Raw genomic sequence first — 24,679 nt, forward strand, 5'->3', positions numbered from 1 at the left:
AGGGCAGGGGGTTGGGGTGCAAGAGGGGTGCAAGGTGCAGGCAGGGGGCTTAGGGCAGGGAGTTGGGGGGTGAGGTACAGGAGGGGTTCGGGCTCCGGCCTGGTGCCGCTTACCTCAAGTGGCTCCAGGGTGGCAGCGGCGCACACCGGAGCCAGGGCAGGCTGCCTGCCTGCCCTGTCCCCGGCCCCGCGCCACTCCCGGAAGCACTGCGGCCCCTGGAGGAGGGGGGGTGGAGGCCCTGCGTGTGCTGCCCTTGCTGCGCTTCCAGGTACCTCCCTGGAAGCTCCCATTGGCCTCAGTTCCCCGTTCCCGGCCAATGGGAGCTGCAGGGGGTGGTGCCTGGAGGCAAGGGCAATGCATGGAGCCCTCTGCCCCCCTGCCCGGGGGCCGCAGAGACGTGGTGCCAACGGCACCGCGGGCCGGATCCAAAGCCCTGAGGGGCCATAGTTTGCCCACCCCTGGATTAGAATATATCACTGCCCCCTCCCAACATTGAAGCAAACAATGGCAAATATAAATATTTAAATGTGTAAAGAACTGGACAGTGTGTTAAACTCCAGTTTTTGTGGATTACTCTTCCTGCCTATTCTGTCTAATCCAGTAATTCCTGAATTGTGGTCTGTGGACCACCAGTGGCTGCAGAGCACTTCTTGGTGGTATATAGAGAGCTGGCTTGTCACGTGATGCTGGCTCTCCTATCTTGTTTCCAGCTGCTAAATCACATTGAAAGAAGCTAAAATTACATTAAATACTTCCTTATTACTACTTTTTTATGTAAGTAATTACTGTACTTGCTCCAGGAATGTTATGCCATAGCCAGTGGAAGGGGAGAAGGGTGGTCTGTGTAGTCATGAAAGGGGGAGTGGATGTATCTATCAAGAGATGGAAGAAAATTGGGAACCCCTGATGTTGTCTATGTAGAGCCTATACTGTGACTATCACTTCTAGGCAGTAGCTCTATCCAGTGTTTCAAGTCTTCATTAGCCATGTGAATTTTGTCAGATGCCACTGTACATTAGGTCATTACCTTTGCATAAAGCTGTATAACTTTAGAAAATGAGAAGTTGTGCTCCGGAATCCTGGAAAGGGGACTAGCTTGTTTGTCTGTGGTACAAAATGTTCTTTTCCTATTTCTTACATGCAGAGGGCAAAGGTAAGATCTTGGATCTCTGAGAGTTCTGTTCTACTTTCTGTAAAAAGAATCCACTAAAAATTGTCTTTGTCATTTATATAACAAGCTGTGTGTTTTCCAAATTTATTTACACTAGTTAATTTCACTGGGAAACCCAATATTATAATATCTAAAGTAGCTTAATAGTAGCTTAGTACACTAAAAAGGTTTGCATGACTTAATTATTTTTTCTCCCCACTTAAATTGGCATTCAGTTTGCTTAGCTGAGAGCAATGGTCCTGCTTAATCTAATCTGTCAATTGTTACTGCCTAGTTTGAAACTAGTAAAGTGCACTTTTGGACAGATTTATATGTGATATTAACAAAAAACTTATAGTCAAATCTGCCTCACTAAGGCCTGGTCTACACTACGACTTTAATTCGGATTTAGCTGCGTTAATCCGAATTAATCCTTAACCCGTCCACACAACGGAGCCAGTTACTTCGAATTAAAGGGCACTTAAAATCGATTTCTGTACTCCACCCCGACGAGCGGAGTAGCACCAAAATCGATTTTGTTAATTCGAATTAGGGGTAGTGTGGCCGCACACCACCGAATTAATGTGGTTAAAATTAATGGGGTAGTGTGGCCGCACACCACCGAATTAATGTGGTTAAAAACCGAATTAATGTGCTTAGTGTGGCCGCGCACAATCGAATTTATACAATCTGTTTCCCAAATTCGAATTATCTAAATTCGGATTAATCCTGTAGTGTAGACATACCCTGAGAGTAGAAATAGCAGGAAAGAATGGAAAGAAACAAGATTGTACAAATGATTATATTAAAAAAAAAAATTAAGAAAATAATTTGTTGCTGGCATTATATTGTCAAGGGTGTATTGCTTGTCTTTCTGGAGGCATTGAGAATTTAAAAAGCCTTCTTTCTGCCAGTATGTCATGTTTTTCTTCGAGTGATTGCTCCTGTGTATTCCACAGTAGGTGTGCGTGCTCGCCACGTGCACTGGTGCCGGAAGTTTTTCCCTTAGCAGTACCCGTAATGGGGGAGCACCGCGGCGACCCCTGGAGTGGCACCTGTATATCGTGCTATAAGGGGAGCCATGAGCTCCCCCCACCCTCAGTTCCTTCTTGCCGCCAGTGAAGGTAGTCAGAACTTTTGTGCTCCAGCTCTGCTGCAGCCCTTCTTCTCGACCTTAGTGGTACTGTTGTAGATCGTTCTTCAGTTGTTAGAGTGGGCTCAGGGCATGCCCCGTGCCCCAGGCTTCAAATCGTGCGACTTCTGTCGCCGTTCTATGCCCAGGAGCGACCCTCACGTTGAGTGTCTTCGCTGCCTGTGAGAGACTCACATCAGCAACCGTTGCAAGATCTGCAGGTCGTTCAAGCCAAGAACCAAGAAGAAGAGAGACTTCAGACTTCGAGCTCTCCTGATGGAGTCGGCGCTGACCCCGACACCGGTACGCAGATCGGACTCGGCGCCAGCCGCTGTGTCGTCGGTGCGTAGCGCAGCCCCTTCGACCAGTCGGCGCCGCTGTCCCTCCAAAAAGCAAGGGAAGGGCCCGGCCTCACAACGATGCCGAGATAAGGACAAGAGGGAGGCTGGTCCCGCACTGGGCAGCCCTCGATCCCCCCCCCCCGGGCTCAAAGGCTCCGACTCGTGTGGAGCGGAGCAGCCCGGTACCGTTGGCCCAGGCATCCCCACCAGTGCAGATGCCGTCGATGCCAGAGGCAGTGCAGGCTGTGAAGGACATTATGTCCCTGCCCGTCCCGAGCTCGCAATCAGGCACGGGCCCTAGGTTGCGAGGCAAGCCCCCTTTGGGTGCCCACCAGACCTCTCCGAGCAGCTGCAGTTCCCACTCCGAAGACAGATCCCTGCACGGCTCGGCGCACAGCGGCCGCTCTTCTGACAGCTCCCGGCCACCCTCGACACCAGCCAGACCATCCAGGTTGCCGTCGGGAAGGGAGTCACAGGGACCCTCTACGCCATCTGCCAGCGAGCGTAGGCACTGAGAGAGGCACCGGGAATGCTCACCTGCTAGACGTGGGTACCGGAGCTGCTCTCGACGGGACAGACATCGGTGCTCCTGTTCCAGCTTCCGCTCGTCTAGATGTCACGCCAGAGGCTCCCCTCGGGGTACCTTAGCATCAGAGCACCGGGCTTCGCGTCGCCATCACGTGTACCGAAGCAGTTCGTTGCGTGGGTACCGTTCATCGTCGTCGAGATCCCGGTCCCGAGGGAGACGACATCACATTCACCGCTCCTACCGCTCCCGCGGCACCGAGCGTTCTTCAGCCACCTCGGCCTCGGCACCCGGCCTCGGCGCGCGCGGTTCCGCCGGGACCCTGTGGCAAGGACAGTGGTGCCAGTGGGCACCGTGGCCATCAGTGCCAGCCCAAATGGAGACCCGTTCCAGTCGCCAGAGCGTCCCAGGCTCCATCGGCCTCCTCCGGCCGCCCATGGGACAAGTTGGCGGGTCACGAATCGGCGGACCCACGCCAGGACTCTGACCTCGGTCTTGACACCCCGGCACCGACCGAGGCCCGTGCGGGATGTCTCTCCGGCACCGGACAACACCATAGTGGCACCTCCGCCATCGGTACCGCAGGAGGACTTCAAGGCGCACCAGGACCTGCTAAAGCAGGTGGCTTCCAACCTCCAGCTACAGGCCGAGGAGATGGAGGGTCCGCCTGATTCCCTCTTTAAAGTCCCGTCTCCCTCGGCGCCAGGCCGCATGGCCCTGCCTCTGCACCAGGGTATTGCTAACATCTCTAACTCCCTGTGGCAAACTCCCGCCTCCTTGGCCCCAATCTCGAAAAAGGCCGAGAGGAAATACTTTGTGCCGGCGAAGGACCGTGAATACTTGTATTCCCACCCGGCACCCAACTCGCTCATTGTGGAATCGGTAAACCACAGAGAGCGTCAGGGCCAGCCCGTGCCCACCTCCAAAAACAGACGCCAGGAGACTGGACTTCTTTGGCAGAAAATTTTATTCGTTGGCTAGTTTCCAGCTTCGCGTAGCCAACCACCAGGCCTTACTGAGCAGGTACGACTTCAACCTGTGGGAGTCCCTGCCTAAATTTGAGCCCCTCCTCCCTGACCGGGACAGGAAGGACTTCAAGGCTCTGATAGAAGAGGGGTCGGTAGCGGCTAAAGCGGCCCTGCAAGCGGCGTCCGATGCTGCTGACCCGGAGGCCCGCTCGATGGCGTCCGCAATCACCATGCGCAGGGCGTCGTGGCTCCTGTTGTCCAGGCTGTCGTCGGAGGCCCAATCTCTGATGCAGGACCTCCCATTCAATGGCAAGGCGCTCTTTGCGGACCAGACAGACGTCAGGCTGCATGGGATGAAAGATTCCCGCAGCACCTTGCAGACCTTGGGCCTCTACGTCCCTCCGGCTAAGGACAAGGCCAAATCGCTTCCGGCGGTTCAACCTGCGAGAACCAGATATGAGCCCCCGTACAAAAGACCCAGAGACCAGAAGCGTCAGTCTCAGTGGCAGTCCTGCTCTGTCCCGCAGCCTGGACCCTCTAAGGGCAAGAGGCAGGGAAAGAGGCGGTTTTGACTATTTGCAGGGGGGCACCGGGCCTGTTGCCAGGGAGACCCCCCGATTAATAAAGTTTGTGTTCTTCAACCGATTGTCTGCCTTCCTCAGGGCGTGGTCCCGCATAACTTCGGACTAATGGGTCCTCAGTACCATTTCCAAGGGCTACGTGCTGCAGTTCACCTCACCCCCACCAAATCACCCGCCCTCCATGATGGCCCCGGGGGACCCGGACCATGTCCGCCTCCTGCATCAGGAGGTGGATCGGCTGCTTCACCTAGGGGCGGTGGAAAGGGTACCGGTTCAGTTCCAGGGCAAAGGGTTCTACTCCCCATACTTCCTGATCGCGAAGGCGAAAGGGGGTCTCAGGCCTATTCTGGACCTGCGCGACCTGAACAGGTTCCTAACCTGTTCTAAGTTCCTGGCCTCTATTATCCCCTCCCTGGACCCCGTCCATATTTTCAAGGGGCACAGACGCTTCCTCCGATTCATGGTAGGGATGGACCACTACCAATTTGCGGTCCTCCCCTTTGGCCTATCCACAGCTCCCAGGGTTTTCACGAAATGTATGTCCGTGGTGGTGGCCTACCTCAGGCGGGAGGGCGTACAAATCTTCCCTTACCTGGATGACTGGCTCCTCAAGGGGGAGTCTCGTTTCGAAGTGGAGTCCCACGTGGAGCTGCTCCTGTCGACAGGCGCCGATCTAGGCCTGGTTGTGAACGAGACCAAATCAACATTAGTGCCCGTTCAGCGCATAGAGTTCATTGGGGCCCTGCTGGACTCCTCCAGGGCCACAGCCTCTCTCCCCTTGGACAGGTTTGAGACCCTAAGGGATCTCATCGCCTCGGTCACGGCCTTCCCAGTGACCATGGCGAGGGCGTGTCTTTGGATTCTGGGACACATGGCGGCGTGCACTTACGTGGTCCGCCATGCCAGGCTCCGTATGAGGCCCCTCCAGATATGGCTGGCCTCCCAGTTCTCCCAAGCTCGGGACGGTCTAGACAAGGTTCTCACCGTCCCGTCCCCGATACTGGCTTCCCTCCTACGGTGGTCCTGCCTGAGCAATATGCTGGAAGGGGTTCCCTTCAGGGAGGCCAACCCCTCCATAGACCTGATGTCCGATGCTTCGGACCTCGGCTTGGGAGCCCACACGGGGGACGTGCAAACCCAGAGAACTTGGTCGGCCCTGGACTTGCCCCTTCACATAAACGTCAAGGAGCTCAGGGCAGTACGGTTGGCGTGCGTGGCTTTCCTCACACACCTCCGCGGCAAGGTGGTCAGAGTGAGTCCTCACGGACAACACCGCCGCCATGTGCTATATCAACAGGCAAGGTGGGACTTGCTCCCTAGCCCTCTGCTGGGATGCCCTGAACCTTTGGGAGTTCTGTATAGCCCACGATATCTCCCTGAGTGTGGCTCACTTCCCGGGCGTCTGCAGTACACAAGCAGACCACCTCAGCAGGGTCTTCTCCCCCAGTACGAGTGGTCGCTCCACTCGGAGGTCACTCACCGGCTCTTCCAAGAGTGGGGAGCTCCCCAGATCGACCTGTTTGCAACCCGTCAGAACTAGCGTTGCCCCCAGTTCTGCTCCAGAGGAGGGGTTGGGGAAGGCGCGATCTGCGACGCGTTCCTCCTGAGCTGGTCAGGCCAGCTCCTATATGCCTTTCCCCCATTCCCCCTCATCACCAAGGTCCTTCAGAAGGTGAAGGCGGACAAGGCGAAAGTCATTCTCATAGCCCCGGCATGGGCCCGCCAGCACTGGTACGGGCCCCTCCTACGCCTCTTAGCGGCCCCCCTGAGGGCGCTACCACTCCGCCCGGACCTCCTCTCCCAGGATGGGGGGCGCCTCCTCCATCCCAATCTGGCCGCGCTTCACCTGACAGCGTGGCTGCTCTGTGGCTGAATGAGGAGGAGAATAGGTGTTCGGAGTAGGTAAGGCGAGTCCTCCTGGAAAGCAGGAAACCGTCCACGTGTCGGACGTACGTGGCTAAATGGTCCAGGTTCGCCAGGTGGGCGAGTGAGCGGGGAGTGTCCCCCTCTGCTGCACCTCTCCAGTTTATCCTGGACTACCTCTTATCCCTTAGGGCCTAGGGACTGGCACCTGCCTCGATCAGGGTGTACCTGGCGGCCATATCGGCCTTTCACCTGCTGGTGCAAGGCCACTCGGTCTTCTCCCACTCAATGACCTCCCATTTCCTGAAGGGCCTTGACCGTTCGTTCCCGTACGCTAGGCCCCCCGTGCCACAATGGGACCTCAAACTGGTCTTGTCCTGTCTCACGGGGCCCCCCTTTGAACCTCTGGCCACGTGTTCCTGGTCGCACCTCTCGTGGAAGGTGGCCTTCCTTGTGGCGATCATGTCAGCCTGCCATGTCTCAGAGATCAGGGCCTTGACCTCAGAACCCCCCTATACTGTTTTTCATAGGGATAAAGTCCAGTTCCGCCCACACCCGGCGTTCCTCCTGAAGGTGGTCTCCGCCTTCCATATGGAGCAGAGCATCTTCCTTCCCGTGCTCTGTCCCAAGCCCCACACCTCTAATGAGGAACGCCGCCTCCACACACTCAATGTGCGTAGGGCGTTAGCTTTTTATCTGGATCGGACTAAGCCGTTCCGGAAATCCTCTCAACTCTTTATTGCCTCGGCCGAGCGGGCAAAGGGGCAGCCTATCTCCACCCAGCGGTTTTCCTGCTGGATCACCTCGTGCATACGCACGTGCTGTGATCTGGCAGGGATTCCCCTGCCACCGATCGTCAGGGCACACTCTACAAGGGCTCAGGCCTCATCAGCTGCCTACGTCGCCCATGTCCCCATCCAGGACATTTGTAGGGCGGCCACTTGGGCCTCAGTTCACACATTTAATTCGCATTTCACGATCATCTCCCAGTCTAGGGATGACGCTGGGTTCGGCAGGGCGGAACTTCGTCCCGAACCTTCGTGAACTCCTACCCACCTCCAGCAGACATTGCTTGGAATCACCTACTGTGGAATACACAGGAGCAATCACTCGAAGAAAGGACAGTTACCTGTTCCGTAACTGACGTTCTTCGAGATGTGTTGCTCCTGTCTATTCCACACCCCGCCCTCCTTCCCCTCTGTCGGAGTTGTCCGGCAAGAAGGAACCGAGGGTGGGGGGAGCCAGTGGCTCCCCTTATAGCACGATATACAGGCGCCACTCCAGGGGTCGCTGCGGTGCTCCCCCAGTACGGGTACTGCTAAGGGAAAAACTTCCGGCACCAGTGCACATGGCGAGCACGCACACCTACTGTGGAATAGACAGGAGCAACACATCTCGAAGAACGCCAGTTACTGAACAGGTAACTGTCCTTTTTGTGCTCCTGTTGCTGACTTGATGCCTTTAGGTTTTATTCCAAATAATGTATTTTTCCAAGAACAGAATCATCATTCTATAAATCTCTCTTGCCTGGTGTTTTCTCCATTTCAAAATATCAAATGATAACTCAGAAAGGGGGAAATAGTACTTCCCTAGTACACTAATATGGGTGAGAAAGGGTTTTACTATAATACCTGTAACATGCATATACTTCTCAACAAGTAATTTTAAAACAGGTTTAATAAAAATGTTGTTGAAAAAAAATCTGAGTAGCTCTTGGCAGTGGGAAACCTAGGGGAGTTACATAGCTAGCTATTATATTCTGTTTCTAAATAAAAAAAAAGTTTCACTTCTGTTTATAGATGGCTTGTTGATTAACAGTTTATTTCAGAGTAAAAATACAATAATGAATATCACACTATAAGGGGAGCAATCTTATCTTAAAAGTCTTATTGAGGATAAGTAGTATACATTAAATGGACATATAATAATACTTCTCCAAAGGTAAATATATAATTCCCAGATCAGAATCTTTAAACTGAAGATAAGACTGAAAATGTATCAGTAACTTTAAAGGAAGGAAAATCTATTAATTTCACTTTTAATGGAGATATATCAACACTTTGGCATTTAATCTCTACTTCTGATGACCTTATTAGTGCAATGCCTTCTGATGCTCCCATGTGGTGGTGCAGCTATGCACCTCCTGTATTGCAGGGTTATTGTGAAATAGAATAGTGTAGCTCTCAGCCTGCCCCTTAAATCCTAATTATCTGATTGTGGGCTGTCAGGGAGCCTGTTACAGCTCATACTTGTTTAGTTATTATTCAGGAATGAAGTTTAACTATCTGAGGGTAAATTGGAGATGGTCTGCAGCTGTGTTAATTTAATTTAATTTGTGTTTAGAAGGTAACTGATGCATGAATTGGTATATCTTCTGTTGCACAGGTTGGGTGGTGCATGTGATAAGTTGCATAATAAAAACATATCCAGGAAATGAGTTTGTTAAAAGTTTGAACTTTGTCCTTTTCACAAGACAAACACCAACTTATTGTCTTGTAGATATTAATATATAAAATACAAACATCAGTTATTCAAACTTAGTCAAAGCTACCACCTAATGTTTCGTCATATCTGCTAGTATAAGATGAGATCCATAGTCTGTATTAGGAGGATAGGGGAGGTCTGAGAGGTGAGAGGTAATAGGCAACTGAGGGGAACAAAACAGGTTACTTTTTATTGTAGAGAGATCACTTGAAACTATGAGGTGATAAGTTTATTTATAGTTGGAAGGGGCTGGACATGAACTGGTCATGAGAGAGGGGTCTTTGTTTAAGGCATATACATGTCTGATATGAAAAATATAAATAGTAATATGGTACTTAGCTCTTTGCATGTTAAAAGTGCTTTACATCAATATGAACAACGAGGAGTCTGGTGGCACCTCATCCCCCTTAAAGGGGGATGAGGTGGACGAGGCTTTCTTCTGGCAACTAGCAGAAGTTGCTAGATCGCAGGCCCTGGTTCTCATGGGAGACTTTAATCACCCTGATATCTGCTGGAAGAGCAATACAGCGGTGCACAGACAATCCAGGAAGTTTTTGGAAAGTGTAGGGGACAATTTCCTGGTGCAAGTGCTGGAGGAACCAACTAGGGGCAGAGCTTTTCTTGACCTGCTGCTCACAAACAGGGAGGAATTAGTAGGGGAAGCAAAAGTGGATGGGAACCTGGGAGGCAGTGACCATGAGATGGTCGAGTTCAGGATCCTGACACAAGGAAGAAAGGAGAGCAGCAGAATACGAACCCTGGACTTCAGAAAAGCAGACTTTGACTCCCTCAGGGAACAGATGGGCAGGATCCCCTGGGAGAATAACATGAAGGGCAAAGGGGTCTAGGAGAGCTGGCTGTATTTTAAAGAATCCTTATTGCGGTTGCAGGAACAAACCATCCCGATGTGTAGAAAGAATAGTAAATATGGCAGGCGACCAGCTTGGCTAAACAGTGAAATCCTTGCTGATCTTAAACGCAAAAAAGAAGCTTACAAGAAGTGGAAGATTGGACAAATGACCAGGGAGGAGTATAAAAATATTGCTCAGGCATGCAGGAGTGAAATCAGGAAGGCCAAATCACACTTGGAGTTGCAGCTAGCAAGAGATGTTAAGAGTAACAAAAAGGGTTTCTTCAGGTATGTTAGCAACAAGAAGAAAGTCAAGGAAAGTGTGGGCCCCTTACTGAATGAGGGAGGCAACCTAGTGACCGAGGATGTGGAAAAAGCTAATGTACTTTTTTTGCCTCTGTCTTCACGAACAAGGTCAGCTCCCAGACTGCTGCACTGGGCAGCACAGTATGGGGAGAAGGTGACCAGCCCTCTGTGGAGAAACAAGTGGTTCGGGACTATTTAGAAAAACTGGACGTGCACAAGTCCATGGGGCCGGATGCGCTGCATCCGAGGGTGCTAAAGGAGTTGGCGGATGAGATTGCAAAGCCATTAGCCATTATTTTTGAAAACTCATGGCGATCGGGGGAGGTCCCGGATGACTGTAAAAAGGCTAATAGAGTGCCCATCTTTAAAAAAGGGAAGAAGGAGGATCCGGGGAACTACAGGCCAGTCAGCCTCACCTCAGTCCCTGGAAAAATCATGGAGCAGGTCCTCAAGGAATCAATTATGAAACACTTAGAGGAGAGGAAAGTGATCAGGAACAGTCAGCATGGATTCACCAAGGGCAAGTCGTGCCTGACTAACCTAATTGCCTTCTATGATGAGATAACTGGCTCTGTGGATGAGGGGAAAGCAGTGGATGTGTTATTCCTTGACTTTAGCAAAGCTTTTGATACGGTCTCCCACAGTATTCTTGCCAGCAAGTTAAAGAAGTATGGGCTGGATGAATGGACTGTAAGGTGGATAGAAAGCTGGCTAGATCGTCAGGCTCAACGGGTAGTGATCAATGGCTCCATGTCTAGTTGGCAGCCGGTTTCAAGCGGAGTGCCCCAAGGGTCGGTCCTGGGGCCGGTTTTGTTCAATATCTTTATTAATGATCTGGAGGATGGTGTGGACTGCACTCTCAGCAAGTTTGCAGATGACACTAAACTGGGAGGCGTGGTAGATACACTAGAGGGTAGGGATCGGATACAGAGGGACCTAGACAAATTAGAGGATTGGGCCAAAAAAAACCTGATGAGGTTCAACAAGGACAAGTGCAGAGTCCTGCACTTAGGACGGAAGAATCCCATGCACTGCTACAGACTAGGGACCGAATGGCTAGGTAGCAGTTCTGCAGAAAAGGACCTAGGGGTCACAGTGGACGAGAAGCTGGATATGAGTCAACAGTGTGCTCTTGTTGCCAAGAAGGCTAACGGCATTTTGGGCTGTATAAGTAGGGGCATTGCCAGCAGATCGAGGAACGTGATCGTTCCCCTTTATTCGACATTGGTGAGGCCTCATCTGGAGTACTGTGTCCAGTTTTGGGCCCCACACTACAAGAAGGATGTGGAAAAATTGGAAAGAGTCCAGCGGAGGGCAACAAAAATGATTAGGGGTCTGGAGCACATGACTTATGAGGAGAGGCTGAGGGAACTGGGATTGTTTAGTCTCCAGAAGAGAAGAATGAGGGGGGATTTGATAGCTGCTTTGAACTACCTGAGGGGGGGGGGTTCCAGAGAGGATGGAGCTCAGCTGTTCTCAGTGGTGGCAGATGACAGAACAAGGAGCAATGGTCTCAAGTTGCAGTGGGAGAGGTCTAGGTTGGATATTAGGAAACACTATTTCACTAGGAGGGTGGTGAAGCACTGGAATGCGTTACCTAGGGAGGTGGTGGAGTCTCCTTCCTTGGAGGTTTTTAAGGCCCGGCTTGACAAAGCCCTGGCTGGGATGATTTAGTTGGGAATTGGTCCTGCTTTGAGCAGGGGGTTGGACTAGATGACCTCCTGAGGTCCCTTCCAACCCTGATATTCTATGATTCTAAGACTAACACATTTATTTGGGCATAAGCTTTCATCGGTAAAAAAACCCACTTCTTCAGGTGCACCTGTACCCCACCCCCCAACTCCCTGCCCTGAGCCCCCTCATGCATCCCTCCTGCACCCCAACCCCCTGCCCTGAGCCCCTTCCTGCACACGGCACCCCCTCCCACACACCGCACTCCCTCCCACACCCCAACCCCCTGCCCTGGCCCTGCATACAATTTCCCCACCCAGATGTGGCCCTCGGCCCAAAAAGTTTGTCCATCCCGGTATACACACTGACACAAACCCACGTGCTGTATCTCTGACATTATCTATTTTTACTACTTTGGGGCTTTTTGCTTTTCTGCCTTTTTTCTCTTTCTCAGCTCTCTGCTTCCTTCCAGCCTTAGCCCTCCTTAGCCCAGTTTCTCCCAAGTGGCTCACCGTCAAAGAGCCTCCAAAGATCAATTTCAAGCAGAGCTAATTTTTCCAACCACGAGGGGAAAATCCCTGAGGCCCTAGGAGGAGGCAAATATTTGTTTTGAGCAACTTAAGCAGTGGCCCAGGAGGGTTTATCTGTGTCTGACCTAGAGCTGGTAAAAGAGTATGGTTGCACAAACCCTGCCTCTCGGATATGCAAAGTATACGCAGCAAGATAAAAGGAGTTGCCACCAGACTCCTTGTTGTTTGTATCACATTGTAAGGAGACTGAAGAATGCTGGGATGCTAAACTGTTGATGATGACTTTGGATTTAGGATGTTATTTTTAGTCTAGTACCTGCTATTGTATTTGTTAATTTAAATTATGGACAGACGTTAGAGGGCTAAAGTGCAGTTTATTTCTTGCACAGCCCCCAGATAGTTTTGCAGAGATACAAAATCTCTTAATATAGGACAAACATTGGGATAACTGATGTGAACTTTGGAATGGAAATATTTTTAATCTATCTATTAATTAAATTGCCTGTTAGAGTTTACAGCAGAAATTCCCTATCTCCTTTTACTCCTGATAAACTCAGAATAATCACCCGTGGTAACACTGGTCTACAATTTTTGAGAAGTCGTCTGCTTCAGAGATAAAATGTGCTATTTATTATGTATTTTGATGTGCTGAATTCAAATATGACAATTAAAACAACTGATTGGCTACTGTTTAAGATATTTAAGTTTTTACATTTTATGTCTATGTATATTGTGTAGATAGAGTTTTAATCATAAATTGTAAACCTAGGTCTTTTCATGTGTTTATGGTTGCTTTACATGATAATATTTCACTTGTCCTGTTTATGTAACACTTTAAAAATCAGCAAAAGGGTTATATAAATAAAATTTATTATGAAACAAAAGGCAAACTATTATGTACATAGTTTAGTCCTATTCAGTGTCTACTCGGCGCTTCTTGGCTTGTCTCTTGTATTCATTCAATGGAGCATCTCTTGTCACTGTCCAGCAATAGTCTGCAATCATTGATGGGCTCCATTTGCCCTGATAGCGTTTCTCCATTGTTGCAATGTCCTGGTGAAATCGCTCGCCGTGCTCGTCGCTCACTGCTCCGCAGTTCGGTGGAAAAAAATCTAGATGAGAGTGCAAAAATGTATCTTTAGTGACATGTTGCAACCAAGGCTTTTGTATGCCTTGAGGAGGTTTTCCACCAACAACCTGTAGTTGTCTGCCTTGTTGTTTCCGAGAAAATTTATTGCCACTAACTGGAAGGCTTTCCATGCCGTCTTTTCCTAGCCACGCAGTGCATGGTCAAATGCATCATCTCAAAGAAGTTCACGAATCTGAGGACCAACAAAGACACCTTCCTTTATCTTAGCCTCACTTAACCTTGGAAATTTTCCACAGAGGTACTTGAAAGCTGCTTGTGTTTTGTCAATGGCCTTGACAAAGTTCTTCATCAGACCCAGCTTGATGTGTAAGGGTGGTAACAAAATCTTCCTTGATTCAACACGTGGTGGATGCTGAACACTTTTCCTCCCAGGCTCCAATGACTGTCGGAGTGGCCAATCTTTCTTGATGTAGTGGGAATCTCTTGCACGACTATCCCATTCGCAGAGAAAACAGCAGTACTTTGTGTATCCAGTCTGCAGACCAAGCAAGAGAGCAACAACCTTCAAATCGCCACAAAGCTGCCACTGATGTTGGTCATAGTTTATGCACCTCAAAAGTTGTTTCATGTTGTCATAGGTTTCCTTCATATAGACTGTATGACCAACTGGAATTGATGGCAAAACATTGCCATTATGCAGTAAAACAGCTTTAAGACTCGTCTTCGATGAATCAATGAACAGTCTCCACTCATCTGGATCGTGAACAATGTTGAGGGCTGCCATCACACCATCGATGTTGTTGCAGGCTACAAGATCACCTTCCATGAAGAAGAATGGGACAAGATCCTTTTGACGGTCACGGAACATGGAAACCCTAACATCACCTGCCAGGAGATTCCACTGCTGTTGTCTGGAGCCCAACAGCTCTGCCTTACTCTTGGGTAGTTCCAAATCCCTGACAAGGTCATTCATTCAGTTCACCTTGTGTTATGAGGTGTGGTTCAGAGGAGGAGGATGGGAGAAAATGTGGGTCCTGTGACATTGATGGTTCAGGACCAGAAGTTTCATCCTCTTCCTCTTCCTCGTCTGACTCAAGTGAGAATGATTCTGGCGCATCAGGAACTGGCAGTCCTTCTCCGTGGGGTACTGGGCGTATAGCTGATGGAATGTTTGGATAATGCACAGTCCACTTTTTCTTCTTTGACACACCTTTCCCAACTGGAGGCACCATGCAGAAGTAACAATTGCTGGTATGATCTGTTGGCTCTCTCCAAATCATTGGCACTGCAAAAGGCATAGATTTCCTTTTCCTGTTCAACCACTGGCGAAGATTTGTTGCACAAGTGTTGCAGCATATGTGTGGGGCCCACCTCTTGTCCTGATCTCCAGTTTTGCAGCCAAAATAAAGGTGATAGGCTTTCTTAACCATAGTGGTTATACTGCGCTTTTGTGATGCAAAAGTCACTTCACCACAAACATAGCAGAAGTTATCTGCACTGTTCACACAAGTACGAGGCATCTCTGCTCACTTTGGCTAAACAGAAATGTGTCCCTTTGCAAAATCAAACACTGACAAATAAGAGAGCACGACACTGTATGATTTCTATAGCTGATATAGGGCAATTTGTTCAGCAGAGTGATGTAAGCTTCATTATGATTGCATCATCCATGACTTCTAGGAATAACATGATGCAATTCATATCATATGACGCAATACCCGCTTCAGATTGCATCATTCATTGTTTTGCCTAAAAAGCAAGTACTGTCCAAACCCAGTCATAGATTTATTCATAGATCCAGTCAAAGATGTATTTTAGTCATTTCTGGTTTAAATTGAGATCCCTTCCCTTTATAACTCACTTATCCTCCGCCATTCTCAAGTCAAGGGTTGTATATACTGACCCAATTGAAAACTAGAGCCAATCAACAATTTTAAGCATCATTTTCGTTCTCAGTGACCAAGAATTAGTAAAGTTTGACTACATTTATTTCAGAAGCATTTTGGCTGTAGTGTAATTATTTGTGCTAATGCTCCCTTTTTATTGTATATGTAATGGTTAAGTCACATTATTTACAAACATTTGGAACATGCATTTGGTACTTCATTCTGTAAATCTGCTATAAAGTATTATAGTAAAAAAAAGATATTTTAAATAGAAATCTTTTTTTAAACTAGTTTTAATAACTTGAAAAACTTTGAGACTATTGTCACTTTATCATTTCCAAAGGTCAGTTGCTAATACCTAAAGCAGAGTTCAGAATCCGCTTGTTGACAGGGAGAAGTTTGAAAAGATTTCTAAAACAACTGTTTCTGTTTGGGACGCAAAGTCCAAATTCTAACTGCTGTGGTAGACTTGAGTCGTTTCTACAAGCTGCTTGTAAATCAAGGGCATTGCATCATTACTCTGTGTAATTTAAACAACATGCAAATTTCCAGTCGCATTTCATATTGTGCATCTGTCAAAATTAATCTGAAACACACATTGTGTGATTAAAAAAAGGTTTGCTTTACTCACGGATGGTTTTTAAAATGGCATACATTCAGAAAAGAAGATGGTATAATTATTATATTATGAAAGGTGTGTAAAGGCTTGTTTAAAGGCTTCCTATCAAATTCCAGAAATGAGTGTTCTGGACACACAATCCAAGTTTTGGTCACAAGCCTTTAGAGTAATGGTTAGGAAAGCATCATCATTGCCAAAAAGCCCCCTTGACCCAGGAGGAGGATAGCAACATTGCCAATGGGTGGGAGTGGGGAAAGAAGTGGCATAATCCTGGCAGTGCTCACCCAAAAAAGTATTTATTTGTGGGTTTGTATATCACATGTACAATGATGGAGTATGGTGGTATAAATATTTTATTGGCATGAGTTTGGATTGTTCTTGCTATTTACAAATGGCAGTGCTACAAGTGAGTTATATAGGTCCTAATGAGTATTCATACCATTTTGTATTTTATTCATGCCACGTTTTTCCAAAAAAAAAAAATCTAATTTTAGAAATGTTACTTTTAATTTTATAGGGACTAATTTTCCATATCTCAGCCTCGATAAACCAGATTTTGCTAGTATCTTGAGACCAGTTGTACAGAAGAGGGAGAGGAAAAACAGTATTAATACAGTTGTAAAACTTCTAAAAATGATCTTAAAGTATACCCCATATTATCAAACTGTTCCATAGCTTGTCACAAGAATATCAAAATATGTGATATGTTGATATTCTTGTGATAAGCATTTATCATGCACTTTTGACCATTTTTGTTCTCATTTACCTCACCCAGTACTTATTTTGCTATTTCAACCCTCTGCAAATAACTGTCTTTAAAAAAAAAAAAAAAAAATAGCTATATGGCAAATGTTTTTCTTCACGTATATCACACCACCCAACATCCCATCCAAAAAGTAGAACTTCCACAAAATTGCCTCCCACCCCAAATAACTCCAGCCTGAGGCCCAGGATAGGCATGATTTAGTCCTGGACCAGTAACAGCTTTTCTAGACATAAAAATATCAAAAATTTTACCTGATATCTCATGACTCCAAAGGGATATAGATGCAGGAGTTTTATCCTTATGAAAAAGATGGGTTTCAATCTTCTCAAGCATTTGTTTCTAGGTCTGGCGGTTACATTGTTTAATTTTTAGGTATAAAAAGGATATTTTCAGTAATTTTTAAAGATTTTTATGGTTCATTTGGAGACCTAGACAGTTGAAATGAGAGTAGCTAAGGCCCTGGCTTTGCAGAGAGAGAGGGGTGTGAAAGTCTCAATACAACTTTTAACTGAAATATTTGTAAAATAGTTTTTTCTCTAATATACATAGCATAAACAGAATACGAAATGATGTGGTATAGTATAAAGGTTTATTTGGTATAATCTGTATTATTGAGTAATGGGTTCATCACTTGTCTGTAACGCATCTATCACAAACTCATGCAGATAAAAGCCTTTGACATCATTAGGGCCCTACCAAATTCATGGTCCATTTTGGTTAATTTCACAGTCATAAGATTTTAAAAATCGTACATTTCATGATTTCAGCTATTTAATCTGAAACTCTCGGTGTTGTAATTTGTAGGGGTCCTGACCCAAAAAGGTATGGGGGGGGTCACAAGGTTATTGTAGGGAGGGTTGCAGTACCGCTACCCTTACTTCTGCGTTGCTACTGGCGTCAGCGATGCCTTCAAAGCTGGGCAGCTGGAGAGTGGTGGCTTCTGGTCGGGAACCCAGCTCTGAAGGCAGAGCTGCTCCCTGCAGAGCTGGGCCTTCAGTCAGCAGCCGCCACTCTTCGGCCACCCAGCTCTGAAGGCAGCAGCGTAGAAGTGTAGGGGTGGCATAGTATGGTATTGCTACCCTTATTTCTGCACTGCTGCTGGCGCAGTGCTGCCTTCAGAGCTGAGTTCCCAGCCAACAGCCACCGCTCTCCAGCCGCCCAGCTCTGAAGGCAGCGCAGAAGTAAAGGAGGCAATACCACAACCCCCCTAAAATAACCTTGCAACACCCTCTGCAACACCCTTTTGGGTCAGGACCCCCAATTTGAGAAATGCTGATCTCCCAGTGAAATCGGTATAGTGTACAGTAAAAGTATCATGGTGCTGAAAATACTGAGTTTTGTCAAACTGTACAATATATATGTTTATGACCACACAACTTTGTGGCTGTGTTGTTTCCTATTATTCCTTTATGGAGATCCAGAATAGAATTATTTTGTATTTTTGGCAGGTTAGCAGAAAGCAGAATTGGCCCTTTATTTCCATATTTTTGTAATATGTGATGCTTTAATTCTGGCTGAACCCTCTTGCTTAACATTAATACATACTCTGTTTTTTTCAGTTCAAATCTACACCAAGTAAAAATGTGTCAGTGGTAGGATGGATGGTGATGATGGCTGATGACCCAGAACATCCTGATCTCTTCTTGCTGACTGATTCTGAAAAGGGTGAGTAACATCAGGAGAATGGTAATACGCATAAAGATCTTTTCTTCAGATTCACCTGACTTTACAATCACTTAAAACTCTGTTAGGCGTGCTCATAATTAATAACAAAAACTTTGGAAGGGATATTAAATCTCAGAGCTTAAGCCAAATTTAGGAACTCCATAGGACTGCAGCTCCTAACGCCTACTTTCCTAACTTAAAAGTTTTGCAGCAGCTTTGCCTGATACATGTTTGTAAATCATGCTTGGATCATACAGACATTATGTACATGAAACTGCATCTACCTCTAATAGTTCAACATCCAGTCCACATCATTCACCTAACTAAAACAAAAAAGGGCTATTCAGATACACTATTCCAGTAGTTCTCAACCAGGGGTCTGGGGCCCTGTAGAGGAGGCCGGACTCACCCCTGCGGCGCCTCCTGCTGGTCGTCCAGGGAATTAGCTCACCAGCCACTGGAGCGCCCTCTGCAGGCCGGTGATCCGCCTTGTCCTCTGCATTGGCCCCAGTGTCCCTCCCAGGACCCCGGTGCCCCTTTGCTCTGGGTGCTGCCCCCTGGCAGTACCCACACGCTAGGTCTCCCCTCCCAGGGGAACCCCCCCCCACTATCCCCACCTTGCCGCAGCACTAGGCCACTGCCAGTCACCAACTAGCCCCCGCTCCCTGGGGCAGACTGCAATATCGGCCACTCATCACTGGCAAGGGGGGTTTGGACCTGCTGCCTTGGCCTAGCCCTGGGCTGCCCTCTGCAACCCCCAGTACCCCTTGGCCTATCACCAGGCCACAGCCTGGGACTATCCAGGCTGGAGCTCCCCAGCTCCTCAGCCTGTCCCCAGCCCTGTTCCACCACAGGTACCCTGTCTAGCTCCCTGCAGCCAGGCCCTTCTCTCTCTGAAGGCAGAGAGAGACTGAGTGCCTGGCTCCCAGCCTCTTATATAGGACCAGCTGGGGCCTGATTGGGGCGTGGCCCAGCTGGGGCTACTTCCCCAATCAGCCCAGTAGCTTTTCCCTTTGCCCCAGCCCTCTGCCAGGGCTGTTTTAAACCCCTCAGGCAGGAGCGGGGTAGCCACCCCGCTACAGGCCCCCTGGGGGGCTGCGGGAAGGTTTATGGGGGGCTGCCAACCAGGACCAGTGTTAGACTCGCTGGGGCCCAGGGCAGAAAGCTGAAGCCCCACCTCTTGGGGCTGGAGCCCAGGCCCCTGAGCCCCGCCACCCGAGGCTGAAGATGAAGCCTGAGCAACTTAGCTTCGTGGGGCCCCCTGTGGCATGTGGCCCCTGGCAATTGCCTTGCTTGCTACCCGCTAATGCCAGCCCTGCCTTTTATATGCAGAAAACTAGTTGTTGTGAGACAGGCAGGCGGGCCATGGAGTTCTTATAGCATGTTGGGGGGGGCTCAGAAAGAAAAAGGTTAAGAACCCCTGCACTACTCCTCATAAGCACAAGTTTGGTGTTACTAGACCAAGCAGTTTTAGGGTATGTCTACACTACGAGAGTAGTTCGATTTCTCTTAAATCGAATATGTGGAATCGATATTGCAAAGTCGAACGTGTGTGTCCACACTAAGGACAGTAATTCGACTTTGTGAGTCCACACTAACGGGGAAAGCGTCGACATTGGGAGCGGTGCACTGTGGGCAGCTATCCCACAGTTCCCGCAGTCCCCGCTGCCCATTGGAATTCTGGGTCGAGCCGCCAATGCCTTCTGGGTAAAAAAATGTGTCGAGGGTGCTTTTGGGTAACTGTTGTCATCCGTCCGTCACTACCGCCCTCCCTCCCTCCCTGAAAGCGCCGGCGGGAAATCAGTTCGCGCACTTTTCTGGTCAGTGACAGCGCGGACGCCACAGCACTGCGAGCATGGAGCCCGCTGCGACCATCGCTGCAGTTGTGTCCGTTGTCAACGCCTCGCAGCTTATCATCCACCTTTCCCAGAGGCAGATGCAGATAAATCAGGCGAGGAGGCTACGGCACCGCGGTGAGGGCCTGAAGTCTGAGAGTAGCACAGGCCTGTCAGAAAGCACGGGACCCAACGCCGAGGACATCACGGTGACAATGGGTCATGTGGATGTTGTGGAACGGCGATTCTGGGCCCGGGAAACAAGCACGGACTGGTGGGACCGCATAGTGCTGCAGGTCTGGGATGAATCACGGTGGCTGCGAAACTTTCGCATGCAGAAGGGGACTTTCATGGAACTTTGTGAGTTGCTGTCCCCTGCCCTTAAGCGCAATGACACCCGGATGCGAGCAGCCCTGACTGTCCAGAAGCGAGTGGCCATAGCCCTCTGGAAGCTTGCAACGCCAGACAGCTACCAGTCAGTCGCGAACCACTTTGGCATGGGCAAATCTACCGTGGGGGTTGTTGTGATGCAAGTAGCCAACGCAATCGTTGAGGTACTGCTCTCAAAGGTAGTGACCCTGGGAAACGCGCAGGCCATCATAGATGGCTTCGCCGCGATAGGATTCCCAAACTGCGGTGGGGCTATAGATGGAACTCACATCCCTATCCTGGGACCGGACCACCAGGCCAGCCAGTACATTAACAGAAAGGGCTACTTTTCAATGGTGCTGCAAGCACTGGTGGACCATCGGGGACGTTTTACAAACATCAACGTCGGATGGCCGGGCAAGGTTCATGACGCTCGCGTTTTCAGGAACTCTGGTCTGTTTAGACGGCTGCAGGAAGGTATTTACTTCCCGGACCACAAAATAACTCTTGGGGATGTGGAGATGCCTACAGTGATCCTCGGGGACCCAGCCTACCCGCTAATGCCCTGGCTCATGAAGCCCTATACTGGCGCCCTGGACACTGAAAAAGAACTCTTCAACTACCGGCTGAGCAAGTGCAGAATGGTGGTGGAGTGTGCTTTTGGCCGTCTCAAGGGGAGATGGAGAAGCTTACTGACTCGCTGTGATCTCAGCGAAACCAATATCCCCATTGTTATAGCAGCTTCTGTGTGCTCCACAATCTCTGTGAGAGCAAGGGGGAGACCTTTATGGCGGGGTGGGAGGTTGAGGCAAATAGCCTGGCTTCTGATTACGCACAGCCAGACAGCCGGGCGATTAGAAGAGCCCAGCGGGACGCGCTGTGCATCCGGGAGGCTCTGAAAGCTAGGTTCCTGAGTGAGCAGGGTAACCTGTGACTTTTAAGTTTGTGTACAGAGAAGCTGAACCTGCCCCCGTTTCTTTACCCAGTCAATGTTGACTATCCTCTCCAGTTACATACCCCCTTCACTCCCTTCCAACACACCTTTAAAAATAAAATGACTTCTATTTTGTTAATGGACACCGTTTTCTTTATTACTGTTTTCGCGGGAATGTTTTAAACCTGGGACGCAGACTGTGGTGGGGAGCGGGTGTAGTGTACTGATGCAAATGACGCTTCTAAACTGCAGGAATGACAGGCTCCGCAGTGGTGGACTGGTTGTTTCAACGGAGCCTGCCAGCCCTCCTGATGGAGACTGCGTGTATGTGGTGGCTCTGTGACTTTGTGGCAGGGGGAGGAGGGTTACAGATCCCCTGCAGCGTGGCGCTGTGATCCAGGATAAGGGCTGCTGCATAAGATCTGTAACTGCCCTCCCCCGCCACAAAGTCACAGAGCAACCCCCCACCCCCCCACAGAACATGAAAACCACCTCCCAGACTGACCAGGGTAACTAGTGACTGCACTGTGTGTGTGCCCTGCTGCTGTCCTGTCCAATTATCAACCCCCCTACCCCCCTTCAGACAGACTCTCCTCTAAAGAACATGATGGAAACAGTAATGAACAGAAACGTATTTTTTATTAACAACCACACATGAAACTGGGGGGTGAAACTTGGACGGGGGCTTGGGTGAGGCGGGAAGGAAAGGACTTTTCAAATTTTGGGGAATGAGAGCCTTCTGGTGCTTGAGCAGTCTGCAGGGGTGGAGTGACAGTTTTCACGGACTCTGCCGCCCCTCCTTCTTTGGACTTCGGGTGAGGGGGGTATGGGACTTGGTGGCGGGGGAGGGCGGTTACTGATAGACTGCAGCGGGGCTCTGTCCTCCTGCCTCCGTTCCTGCAGAACATCAACAAGGCGCCGGAGCGTGTCCGTTTGCTCCCTCATAAGTCCAAGCAGCGTTTGAGTCGCCTGCTGGTCTTCCTGCCGCCACCTCTCCTCACGTTCCATGTGTGTCCGGTGCATTTGGGACAAGTTCTCCCTCCACTGGGTCTGCTGTGCTGCCTGGGCTCGGGAGCAGCCCATTAGTTCTGAGAACATGTCCTCTTCTTCCTCCACCTAATCTGCGCTAGCCTCTGGGTGTGTGATGCCAGGCTGGGTTGGGAGACAGTCGCAGATGTGGCTGTGGGAATGGGAAAAAGGGAGTGAATTCCTCAAAGATAAATGTAGTTGTGAACAAAGAACATAGTCTTTCTCTGTGAACAAGACCATGCACTGTACCTATCACATGCGCACTCAGGACAAGGTCAAATTTTCGGCCCTCGCATTCAGTGCCTGGGGTCTTGCACTGCCGATTTGAGAAGTGGGGCAGGACACCGGAATTTGTGTAGCAGGCAGACATGGTAAGCCGTAGACTTGTGGCTGCTTAAAACTTTGATAGTAGCACTGGCCTCCTTTCACATTGAAAGCAATGCTAGTCCCTGCTGCCAGCAATCCGGCCAGCATCAACTCTGCCCCTGTCCCACCCCCTCGCGGCTGTCCCAGGGAAAGATCCCTGTATGCCGCACCTCTCCCGCCTCCACCGCGTGGCTGTAAACCGGCGGTTACAGTTCTGTAAAGGAACGGGCAAGCAGTCACAATACTAACATTCCCCTACCTAATTCAAAGCAGGTCACCATGAGCAACATCACCCTGATGAGGATCTCAGACAGAGATAAAGAAAGAATGCTCCGGGAAAGCCTGCAAAGACCAGGGCCGTATGCCACCATGCTCTGCAGGGCAATGATCCCGGAGTACCTGATGGTCTCCTGGCGCGGAAACGTTTCATACCACGGAGGACCCAATAAGGCCGCTCTCCCCAGGAACCTGATGCAAAGGCTTTCCAATTACCTCCAGGAGAGCTTCGTGGAGATGTCCCAGGAGGATTTCTGCTCTATCCCCGGACACGTAGACCGCATTTTACTGTAGCTGCACTGGCAGGGACTAAACAGTAGAGCGGCTTGGGCAGAACAATCATGCAAAACCGGACCTTGTTAGATTTGTTTTTAATAGTTGCACTGCCAGGGACTGAAACGTTAAGCGCCTAGGGCAAACTAATCATGAGAAACCCATTGTTGGTATTGTTAAAATTCCTGTTCTGTTAAAAATAAATGTTTAGAGGTTTAAAACACTTACTGGCTGATCCTTCCCCTGATTCTGTGTCCTGGTTAACGGCTGGGGACAGGTGGTAGGGGATCTCTGTGAGGGTGATGAAGAGATCCTGGCTGTCGGGGAAATCAGCGTTGCAAGCGCTGTCGACTGCCTCGTCCTCCTCATCTCCTTCCTCATCTTCCCCGTCCACTAACATGTCCGAGGAACCGGCCGTGGACAATATCCCATCCTCAGAGTCGACGGTCACTGGTGGGGTAGTGGTGGTGGCCGCACCAAGGATGGAATGCAGTGCCTCGTAGAAACGGGATGTCTGGGGCTGGGCTCCGGAGCGTCCGTTTGCCTCTTTGGTCTTCTGGTAGCCTTGTCTCAGCTCCTTGATTTTCACGCGGCACTGCGTTGCATCCCGGCTGTATCCTCTCTCTGCCATGGTTTTAGAGATCTTCTCATAGATCTTTGCATTCCGTCTTTTGGAGCGCAGCTCGGAAAGCATGGACTCATCTCCCCACACAGCGATGAGATCCATGACTTCCCGATCAGTCCATGCTGGGGCCCTCTTTCTAGTCTGCGATTGCACGGCCATCTCTGCTGGAGAGCTCTGCATCGTTGCCAGTGCTGCTGAGCTCGCCACGATGTCCAAACAGGAAATGAGATTCAAACTGCCCAGACAGGAAAAGGAATTCAAATTTTCCCGGGGCTTTTCCTGTGTGGCTGGTCAGAGCATCCGAGCTCGGACTGCTGTCCAGAGCGTCAACAGAGTGGTGCACTGTGGGATAGCTCCCGGAGCTATTAGCGTTGATTTCCATCCACACCTAGCCTAATTCGATATGGCCATGTCGAATTTAGCGCTACTCCCCTCGTTGGGGAGGAGTACAGAAGTCGAATTTAAGAGACCTCTATATCGAACTAAATAGCGTCGTGGTGTGGATGGGTGCAGGGTTTATTCGATGTAACGGCACTAAATTCGA

General features: G+C 49.4%; 1 protein-coding gene across 5 annotated transcripts in view; it reads left to right on the forward strand.

Annotated features, from left to right (window-relative positions):
* Window positions 1-24,679, forward strand: part of LOC112105868 (ras-specific guanine nucleotide-releasing factor RalGPS1) — a 294,309-nt gene that overhangs the window by 254,878 nt on the left and 14,752 nt on the right. For all 5 annotated transcript variants that reach the window (XM_026655681.1, XM_026655680.1, XM_029912319.1 and 2 more), the window contains one exon: window positions 18,323-18,428. In XM_026655681.1, the coding sequence (XP_026511466.1) occupies window positions 18,323-18,428 (106 nt within the window). The remainder of the gene's footprint in view (window positions 1-18,322; window positions 18,429-24,679) is intronic.

The sequence above is a fragment of the Terrapene carolina genome, unplaced genomic scaffold (assembly GCF_002925995.2).
Source record: "Terrapene carolina triunguis isolate 2854851 unplaced genomic scaffold, T_m_triunguis-2.0 Scaffold210, whole genome shotgun sequence".
NCBI lineage: Eukaryota > Metazoa > Chordata > Testudines > Emydidae > Terrapene > Terrapene triunguis.